Source organism: Parasteatoda tepidariorum, chromosome 10 (genome assembly GCF_043381705.1).
Source record: "Parasteatoda tepidariorum isolate YZ-2023 chromosome 10, CAS_Ptep_4.0, whole genome shotgun sequence".
Taxonomy (NCBI): domain Eukaryota; kingdom Metazoa; phylum Arthropoda; class Arachnida; order Araneae; family Theridiidae; genus Parasteatoda; species Parasteatoda tepidariorum.
In genome coordinates this window covers 57,569,664-57,580,772 of record NC_092213.1, presented here as the reverse complement: position 1 = coordinate 57,580,772, position 11,109 = coordinate 57,569,664, and the positions used below count along the sequence as shown (strand labels likewise).

General features: G+C 28.9%; 2 protein-coding genes across 2 annotated transcripts in view; one reads left to right on the top strand and one right to left on the bottom strand.

Moving 5' to 3' along the window:
- Positions 1–2,196: 2,196 nt before the first annotated feature.
- LOC107449933 (speckle-type POZ protein-like) lies at positions 2,197–2,919 on the top strand. The gene has a single exon (XM_016065617.2). It carries the CDS (start codon positions 2,197–2,199, stop codon positions 2,917–2,919), a length of 723 nt encoding a protein of 240 aa, XP_015921103.2.
- A 6,496-nt stretch (positions 2,920–9,415) lies between these two features.
- Positions 9,416–11,109, bottom strand: part of LOC107442710 (uncharacterized) — a 59,916-nt gene continuing 58,222 nt past the window's right edge. The window contains exon 4 of the transcript XR_001583910.3: positions 9,416–9,794. The gene's annotated coding sequence lies outside the window, so the exon portion shown is untranslated. The remainder of the gene's footprint in view (positions 9,795–11,109) is intronic.

Genomic DNA, 11,109 nt, shown 5'->3' with positions numbered 1-11,109 from the left:
TGAATTCTTAGTGATGTCGAACAAAATACACCTGAGGTAGATTTATAATAAGCTGAAGTGTAAAATGACACACCATAGGTTGAAAAATATCTACCTCTACAAGCATAAAATTAGATATCTGAGGTTGAAAAATAATTACCTGAAGTCGAACAAAATACACCTGAGGAAGACTTATAATAACCTGAAGTGTAAAATGACACACCTTAGGTTGCTGAATAAATACTTCCACAAGTGTAAAAAAATATACTTCAGGCTGAATCATATATACCTCTGGAGGTATATTTAAGGTATATTTGAGGTTGATTTTGAGGTATTCATTTGCACCCTTTTCAACCTTTACGACGTATTTAAACAACAACCTCCTTTATACCTTTAAACTATACCTCGTTTATACCTCATTTATACCTCGATTTTTTCATAAGGGACTTTCAATTCATAAAAATAATAATCGAAAACATGAATTTAACACAAATATGAAATGTTTTAAAACTGTAGCAAATGTTGGTAACTTTTTCCGTCAAATTCAGAATGCAATGAAACTCAAAAATAAGAAATATTTTACTATCGTATATGTGTTTGGAGCTGGCTAACTCAATAGAACTTAAATATGAAATATTTTTCATTTCATGAATCTTTTTGAAAGCTGGTAACTTTTTGCGTAAATTTCTGAATTCACTGGAATGACTGGAACTCAAATATAAAATATTTTCAAAGTATAAAAATAACTGAAGTAACTTTTTTTCGCAAAATTCTGAACTCAAAGAAATTGAAATATAATAAAATATTTAAAAATAATAAATATAACTGTAGAAAATATAACTTTTTTTGTGTAAAATTCTGAAGTGAATTGCATGAAATATTTTAAGATCATAAATTTAACTGTATAATACGTTAGTAACTTTTTTGATGTGAAATCCTGAATTCAATTAAATTCAAAAAGGAAATACTTGACAATCATAAATATAATATTTTAAAAAAATGTCACCCATTTTGTATAAAATTCTGAATTCAATGGGACTCAGTTACTCTGCAAACATTGGAAGGAAGCATATGCAATAAAGTGTTTTCAAGAGAATCTCAACAGTTATTAACATGCACATTTTTTTCAGAAATTGATTAAAAATTTACATTTTATTACACTGATTTTTTTTTTTTTTTATCAAGTTCGTTCTTATCATTTCGATTGGAAAAGCAGTTTCCACCCTGTTATTAGTAAGTAAATGAAAAGCAAGACTTTTTTATTCCAACTTTTATTTATTCATTTATTTTTTTAGGAAAATTCTTGATGACAACCATGTGATTTTTCAGTGGTAAATATATAAAAATCTGCACTTTATTTTCAGTTATTAATCAAGTCTGAACTTATTGAACCTATAGAATTTATAGGCAAAAAAATAAACCTATGTTTATTGTTTTCTTTTGATAAATAACTTTTTTTAATTCATTGTTTTTGCACTTTTTTTTTTTTGCATTTTACTTATAATCCGTATGTATTTTTTCTATGCAATTTTTTAGTCAATAACACTTAATCACTTGTGCCATTCAAAGTCAAAGTTAGAGTTTTTTTCTGTGTTGGGATATTAAACTATACTTCATTTCACCTTAAGTTGCCACTGGAGAGAAAGGCAGGTAGATCGGATTGTAGCTGTTGTCATGGAAACTGGGTTGCTGTAAACAAAGAATGAGTTAGCAAAAAAAGGAGAAAAATGGCTAATATTGGTGTTAAAGAAAGCAAAGCGCAGATTTTAAAAAAAAAAAAAAATCCGAGAATCTTACTAAAATTTTGAGCGAAATACAGAAAAGAACAAAATTTTTTTTAGAGCATATCAAATTATAATTGATTTGAGATACTAATTGTAATCGTCAAACTAAAACACCTCCTTCTTCTTCGCACATTCGCTTTCCTGAGAAAGTATTTTTAAGTTAAATACATTTAAGCATGATAAAACTTCTAAAATATGTTTTGAGAGACATATTTTTATTATACAACATTTATTTATTGTTCGCACATTTAAACTGTAATTAATTCAGAAATAGCGAAGAACTACTTTTCAAAGGCGTAGTATTACATTTCCTACCTTTTCCTGCAGTGCCAACTTGAGGTGTAACGAAGGCATTTCTTTTCCTTCCTCCCTAATAACGCAAACTTTGTTCAAACTTGTCTGTTCCAACTTGTTTTTCTTCGGCGTAACTGTCATGGCTTCGCACAAAACTATGGTGGAAACAAATACTTCCGTTTCTGAATATGAATACATATGGAAGATAAAGAACTTTTTGAAATACTATGATGTTATTCGCGCGGTGGAATTTTCGCCGTTGAAATCTATTCCTTTGACACTTGCTTTTGAATTAAAACCACGTTTACACAACGAAAGTAAGTATTACCTTGCTTATGAGATACATTTGATTAAGTTATCGAAAGAGGAAGTTCCTAAGACCTGCAGATTTGCTATCGTTGCAAAAATTAACAGTGGTTCTAATAATGATACTACTAAGACTATATTGTCAACAGTTGGTACACCAAGAACTGTTTACGATTCTAATCACCTTTTCACAGGTATGCTGCATACTAGTACTAATAAATTATATCTAAAAACTATTACAATTGATGTTGCTTCGGACGTAACTTTCTTGTTTACTCTAACTTTTTTTGGCCATAATATAACTACCATAGCAACTATAGATCCCGTTTTAAAATTGCCAGACGAAGAGCACTGCAATGTTTGCCGGGGTCTTAAAACTCTGTACGAGTCTAAGACAAATACCGATATGAGTTTTGAAATCGGCGAAAACACTATAAAAGCACATTGGTGCATTCTAGTGGCTCAATCACCTGTTTTCAAAAGAATGTTCGAGAACAATTTGATTGAATGCATGCATGCATTCAAATCACTGATTCAGATGCATTCAAATCACTGATTTTGATTCTCGTACATTTGATTGTTTTTTGAAATACCTCTATTGTGGCCATATAGACGATAAAAGTTTGGATATAGTGATGAATCTCTTAGCTCTGGGCGATAAATACAGTATTGATGATCTCGTGAAAGATTGTGCTGATATATTAGCTGACAGCTTAACTGTTGAAACTGTTTGCAGAATTATTGTGCTTTCTTATTTGCATAGTGAGAAAACACTCAAGGAGAAATGTATGCTGTTTTTAAATCATAATTTTTCGGTTATTAAGAAGAAATCTGAATGGTTGGAACTTATAAACGATTATCCTAAACTGGCTTCAGAAATTTTTAGCTCAATGACTGCCTATTTGGAATAAGTGTAAGATAAAGCAATATACTTTACTCACATTTTATTTTCTAACGTATACATTATTTCTTGTGTTTGCATAAATTAAGTATCTCTAATTATTATTGTTCTATTGTAATATTATTTAAAAACTTATTTCTTTTCTGAAAAATTTTTTGGAAGAAAAAAAAAACTGAAATTTAAGAAATTCGGTTATGATCTTCAGAACTCTTTTTTAATCAACGAAAAATTTAAAAAAACATTCACTAATTGCAATTTTTCAATTAATATCATCTCATGGTTATGGAAAATTTTAAAACACTCACTTACTGTAATTTTTTCATTAATATTTCATGATTGTGGAAAATTTTAAAACACTCACTGATTGTAATTTTCCATTAATATCTCATGATTGTGAAAAATTTTAAAAAACACTCACTGATTGTAATTTTTCCATTAATATCTCATGATTATGGAAAATTTTAAAAAGCACTCACTGATTGTAATTTTTCCATTTATATCTCATGATTATGGAAAATTTTAAAAAACACTCACTGATTGTAATTTTTCCATTAATATCTCATGATTATGGAAAATTTTAAAAAACGCTCACTGATTGTAATTTTTCCATTAATATTTCATGATTATGGAAAATTTTAAAAAACGCTCACTGATTGTAATTTTTCCATTAATATTTCATGATTATGGAAAATTTTAAGAAACACTCACTGATTGTAATTTTTCCATTAATGTCTCATGATTATGGAAAATTTTAAAAAACACTCACTGATTGTAATTTTTTCATTAATATTTCATGATTATGGAAAATTTTAAAAAACGCTCACTGATTGTAATTTTTTCATTAATATCTCATGATTGTGGAAAATTTTAAAACATTCACTATTTGCAACTTTTCCTGTAATATCTCATGATAATGTAAAATGGTTCAGAAAATTTATTTGTAATTATTTTTGATTAAAAGCTACAAATGTTAATATCTCATAATAAAAATAAAGTTATGTAAGCTTATGCGATTAACACTTTTCCTTGTATTGAATTGTGCAACATAAAACATTAATGTGTGTTAATTTTTCCTCCATTGATATAATTGTGGCTCATTTTGAAATTGAAACTTCTGTAACTTTTCTCACTTAGGAGCGTTATGTACTTGATTGTATATCATAGAATAAAATATTGATTTGAAATGATTCTTCGTTAATTATTATATTGTGTCATTCTTCAAATGAAGTTTAGTAAATTTAGTCGTTTGACAGGCTATAATATTGCAACTAATTGTGTAATTAAATTAAACTTTGATTTGTAATTTTTTTCGTTCGCTAATATTTCACAGGGAAAATTAAACTTTGTAGGCCTAACGCTTATGTCTCGTAGAGAAAATGAAGTTTTGTAAGCTTAATACACTTCGCTCATAAAGAAAATGAAGTTTTGTGTGATTATCTCTTATCTTTGAACAATTTTCTTGTCATTTTGCTATTGATTCACACCCCTAAATATCTAATCAGTTTTACATGTTCAATTTAAGGCTTCCGGAAAGTAAAAAATTCTGTTAAATAAAAATAATGAATTAAAAATGAAAAAAAAATTCAAATTTAAAGCTATTTTCGCGCAAATCAAAACATATTGAGAAATTCTCGGATTTTAGAAAAAAAAAAGAGATGACAATTTCGCTGAAATCACAGCGGAAATTCGCGCCGCGATATATATTACGACGGAGCTTTTGAAAAACAGCCTTAAAACTCCTCGCTGCTTCGTTAGGCAATCAAACAAGTTTTGGTGTTTGGACTTACTTAACTGAGTGTGATTCATTCTATCCTTAAATATGACAATTTTCGAGAGTTTTTTTTCCCTTCCTAAAATGCGAATTTAAAATCTCCAATTTCCATTTTTCTCTTCAATTTTGAATTAAGATTCTAAAAATACATAATGAGGATTTTATGGTATTTAGAGATCTCATGGTAAAGCAATGACAAGCCACAAGTGATCCAAAAGCATTCGTAAGGGAAAGAAAAAGGGAGCTTATTTCGCATTATATCTGTAAGACTATTTCATTTACCCATTTTTTCTTTTAAAAACTAACAGGAAAATTTTTTTTTAAAGTTTTGACAATCAGAATCGTGTTATGCATCTTTCTCTTTAAAATATTGATACATATTAAACTCTTCTTTCTCCTGAAAATTGAGTAAGATTGGGTTAAATTAATTAATACATAATTGCGTGGGTAAATTTAATTAATATATCATTGTGCAGATTGCCTGTAAGCAAATGCTATACTTTTCATGCGAATTTTTACCGCTCAAATTTCTAATTAAAGCTGTTCAATTCTTCTATATATCTTATTATTTACTACTTTTTGGTTCATAATATCGTTGAATTTTAATAATTACTGTTTAAGATTTTGATTATGATTAGAAAAAATAAAAAGTTTTTTCCTACAAAATTATTGCATAACCTAAATAAAACTTTAATTAAATTAAAAAATATCGCTATATATGGTGTAATATAGCTATTTTGGATGATGTATCGCCCAGCACTAATGATAGCACGAACTAGATTCGAAACGAGGTCCATTAACAAGAAGAATATTTTACAGCAAATTTGAACATATACTAACAATATAAAACAAGAAAAATAGTTTGTGAAATTTAAGAGGATTTATCTTGAAGAAAATATTTAAAAATAATATTCCGAAAAAAAAAACTTTAAAAAAAATGGTTTCATTTATTTACATTAATAAATGCGGCCATTGAGATTCAAAATATCAGAAATTTTAGCAAGCTTATTTCGATGAAATAAAAGTCGTTTATGTGTGTTCATTTATATATAGAATTATNGCAAAAAAAATTTTTTCAGGTTTTGCATCCAAGAAAATATTTATTCAAATACAAAAATAATTGTGTGTGTTGCTCTTTTTTATTTCATTTTTTTTTGTATTTTGTGAATATAAATTAGCATGTGCGTATCAGAAATTTTTGAAGATATTCTCCGATTTAACTTTTTGAAACCACTCATTTGAGACGAAAATATTTACACACACATTTGTAAATTTTAAATGTAAATATCTATTCTCTGGTGGTTGCAGCAGACAAACAATTAGATGTCTGTTGCACACTAATTGTTTAATACATAGGCGCACATTAAAGTTATTGTAGTCCGAATTTTTATAATTTATTTAATATTTTTAAAAATTATATTAATAGCAATGAAATATTTTTAAAAATCTACTTCTTATTTAAATTTGCAATTTAATACTTTTGTTTTGTGCAACTTTGTAAGAATCTGACAGTAATATTTAATATTCCTTCAAACATAAATGAGTCCTACGTAAAATTTTGACGAAGTTGCGGCCCGCCATTTGATTTGTGTTTTTTATTGTGGCCCCCGGCCTCATGCAAGTTGGAAACCCCTGATATATAGAATTATTCATTTGAATGTAAAAGTACTTTTTTTAATGAATTTTTTGAAGCATTTGGATGTTATTTCGTTGAGTTTGATAGATGGGAACAAAATCGGTGCTTTCGTCGAAATCCACTCATGTTTCTAATATGCCATGAGCCAGAGATATTCCAAGAAGTTTATTTTCTTATTATGGGCGAAAGTATCTGTATATGTCTTCCTTCTTTTAATTTAGTCTTACAATGAATAATTCTAATGTCCTTGACGAAAACCACAACTTCCTTTTACATCTACGGCACCCATGTGGCTGGAAGGGAATTTTCCCTTGACCATGAACTTTTCTTCAAATGACTTTTGTACTTAAAAATAAGAAACATTTTAGGCAGTCTTCCTTTTTCTGCAAGTAGAAGTAGTTTTATTCTTTTTACTAAAATTATCATTATGTTTTTATTAAATATTTAAGTGAAATTAAATTAAGTGAATTTTTCGTTTCAAAATTTCTTACCTTGGGTGTTGCATTTATGTGGTTTTCGATTTAAAATTTTTTGTTTTTTTTTTTAAAACTCTTTTATTCCCCCCCCCCACCTCCAATTTGTTAGATAATATCCAAGACATGGCTCCATGAGAGGACTCTACAACCACGTGAGAAATCATTCATGGCAAACTGTCTTAATTCTCTCAAAAATTTAAAGTATTGAAAAAGTGAATTCAGGTAAACTTAGTAAGCCATGAAATTTTAAATGCTAAAAAAAATTTTTTTTTCAAAATAAAAAAGTGACGATATAACTTAGGTTTAGACTGGGGGGGGGGCAGTTTTCTTTAAATAGTTTGTTTGCATTTTTATATTTTGATTTTTTTTAAACATTTAAAACTTCGTGGTTTCCTCTAGGTTCACCCGAACTCACAATTCTCTATGCTTGGATTAAAACAGAAATCTCTATGAACAATTTTTTCTCTCGGTATAGCGTCCTTTCAAGACAATGATTACCACATTCGTGGGGTCCCTACTCAGAAAAACGTTTATTAGAAATCGAAATCGTAGAATCAGAAAAATAAAACGTATATACTTTCTTAGACGTTTTAATTAAGCTCGGTTTTTTTAAAGCTCATCTTGTCACTTTTGGGCATCCTAAATTTATACATGATTGATAAAAAACATTTAAAAACAAAAAAAAATCTCATAATCTTTATAAAAATTTTAGCGAAATCGTAAAAGGACACTTAGTGTTTATGTTTATGTTTCTACGACACAAAACAAGTGAGAGAAAAAAAATCTTAGAGTTAAAAAAAAAGTTTTTAAATAATCATTAAGAATTCCGCCTCTTCTTATAGAGCCAAATTTTAGTCTATATGTATATGTACCGTAGAGTTAAGAGAAATTCCAAGGAAATTTCAAGAGTTCGAAATGAAAACACCAAATGCAGTACAGCTTAGGAAATTTTTTTGCAATAACTTATAAAAGGCAAAACTCATACACTTAGTATTTAATCGTTAAGATAGCTTCTTATGAATAGTTATTTTTGTTATTGCTGATGAAAATGCTCTAAATTTTGGCGAGTTGACTTTTATTTTATTATATAGCGGTAAAAAAAAATTCTAAAAGAAAAAGGACTTCGTTTTGTAATTAGGGGGTTTTAAAAATAAAAATGCTTACAATTTCAGAGTTTAGTTTCTAAGAAAGATATTTAAACTGAAAATCTTAGCATAGCAAACAATGAGAGAATTACGAATACATTTCATAAATTTTACAAAAGAAAGGACGATGAAGATTTTGTTTTTATAATCTTTAGAGTTATTATAATTAATTTTATGTCAGAACAATTTGGTAATCGTTATTCCTGCTCGCTCCGCTTACAGAATGCCCCTGATGGCTTCTCAATTATCTTTGTTTTATTTCTTTAAAAGTCGAGTTCTGTTAAAAATAAAAAATATAATAAAATCATTGTGATTCTTTGAAAGAACAATTTGTTAATCGTAAGAAAATAAAAGATTACCTGAGCTTAGAAAAATAATCGAAACATTGTACTTGTAAAAAAGAATACTTAAGACTTAGGAACACAGAATGTTAGAAATGAATTATAAGAAGAAATGAACGAGAAGTGATTTTACTCGCAAAGCGATATACAGATGTTCCGTAAAGGCCGCTCTTAATGGGCACTTTTAGAGTTCTAATCAAGAATGAAACACAAAAGAACAGAAAGGAAAAGGACAAGTCAAAGCAGCTTTAATTGATCGGTGAAACTTGAATTTCTAATAATGTGCTTTAACTCTTCCTGAAATCAAATCTGTTTTGCTGTTTATTGTTAGCAATTGTTAACTAATGTGTGTGTTTTTTTTTTGTTTTCATTTTCAATAAGAATTCTATAAATACCTATTAAGGACAGTCTTCGCTGAACATCCAGTGTAACGATAACTTTGTATTGATAACCATCTGTATAACGATAACTTTATAAAACCTCAAATTGGAAACAGTTTTAATTTCTCTTGAATTACGTTTCTTTTTATATTGATAAAAACTTAATGTTAAAATTTATATCAGGCGTTATCATATCTCTGTCTTTGTTTAATACTTCCGATATCAACTTATGTGTATATAAGTAATAAAATAAACAGCTCCAGAGAGATAAATAAATTTTCCTACAACATATTTTAAATAAATAGCCATTAATTAGAAAAAAAGGGGAAATCTTTCTACAAAAGCACTTAAATTTGCAATATCTCTCAAACAAATTCGAATTTCGAAAGAAAAAAAAATCAACACTCGCATTAAATGTGTAAAATTGATGCAAAAAAATCTTCTTTTAACAAGGCAATTTTCAACTCTGTAGATTCATTTCTGAAGATTGCTGTGCGTCCCGCATGGTAATTTTTGCTACAAATTTTGACAGTTAACATTTCTCGAAACAGTTACCGAATGTCAAATTTTATTTTTTATGTCATTTTATTTCCGGAGCATTTTCCCACATTCCTTCGCTATGTCAAGTTTCTGAGTTTTATTATAACTTTCAAGCAGCAAAATATTGACAGATAAAAAGTGGAGTGCGTCTTGAAACATAAAAATTCTGAAAGGATTCTAAACTATTGTCATAACTACTGTAAAAATTGGTGGCGACATTCTGAGTGCTGGAGGCTGATACCTGAAAGAAAGAAAAAGCATTTATGAAAACACAAATGAGAACGTTTAACGTATTTATGCCAACCCACAGATTTGAGTGCTGGGATAGCCTGGTTGGTTGAACACTGGTACCATGTCCAAGAGTTTGTGGGTTCGATCCCCGCCGGCCGAAGGCTCCCCGTGTAGTAAATGGTGACTGATGCACGTCAAATCTGTCGAGTCGCAAAGTCCTCCATGTTCCTATAGCAAATCAATACTACTGGGGGTACTGATCCAAGAGTTTCCTTGCCTTCTGGATTGGTTCAAAATTACAAGGCTACGGAGTCGAACATTAGAAGTCGTAAAACCTTAATTCAGCAAATGAGGAAGAGGGTGCGTTTCTTGTTTTTCAGTGGCGCCATCTATGGCCAAGAATACGACTTCAGCCACACATACGTTACAGCCCGTTTATAGGGCAGACCCATTCACACGCAAATCTTAATTTTCACCTGAACCAGTGATAGATGCCAATTCAGCACCCAAAGAGGTATTGATTTGTTATGGGAACATGGAGGACTTTGTGTCCTGAAATATTTAACGTGCACCAGCCATCATTTACTACATGGGGAGTCTTCAGCCGGCGGGGATCGAACTTACGACCTCTTGGACATGGGCCCAACGCCCTACCAACCAGACTATCCCGGCTTATTACCAATTGTGTATATATTTTTTATAGAAGGATTATTAATTATTTTAAAAACATTAAATGATTGAAATTGTATTAATTATTTAGTAAATATACTGATTTTTTAAAAAAATGGACTGAAAATATATTAATTAGTTTGAAATTATTTTGAATATATATTTGCATTGAGTATGAATTTCGTTTTTATCGTGTTATAAATATTAGTCTTAAAATTGAATTTTATGTAAAAAAGCTGTATTAACAGGTCTGGAGCGGTTAATTCATAATTTGATTATAGTGTGTGCATAAATGGAAAATAAATGAGTTGAAATCTAATTTTCGTTAAAAAAAATAAATAAATAAATAAAAAAAAACAAAAAAAAGCACGAGAAATCACGAAAATAAAGATGTGAATGGTTCTTAAGGAAACATACTTCTTTTTTTTTTATTTGATGCGAAATATTGATGCAATATTTTTTTTTAGGGAAAAAGTACAAGTATTTTTAACGGAAATGTCGAATGAAATCGTTACTTTTTTCTAAAACTAGGTAAGTTTTCTTAAAAAAAAAAAAGAAAGAAAAAAAGCTATGAATGCAATATATATGCATTCACAGCTAACTTCGTGTTTAAATACCTTCTGTTTCAACTTATACTGCACAAAAACAAGAAAAAT

What these genes read in the sequence shown, in the direction of transcription:
- LOC107449933 (XM_016065617.2), top strand. Translation starts at nt 2,197, where the DNA reads ATGGCTTCGCACAAAACTATGGTGGAAACAAATACTTCCGTTTCTGAA.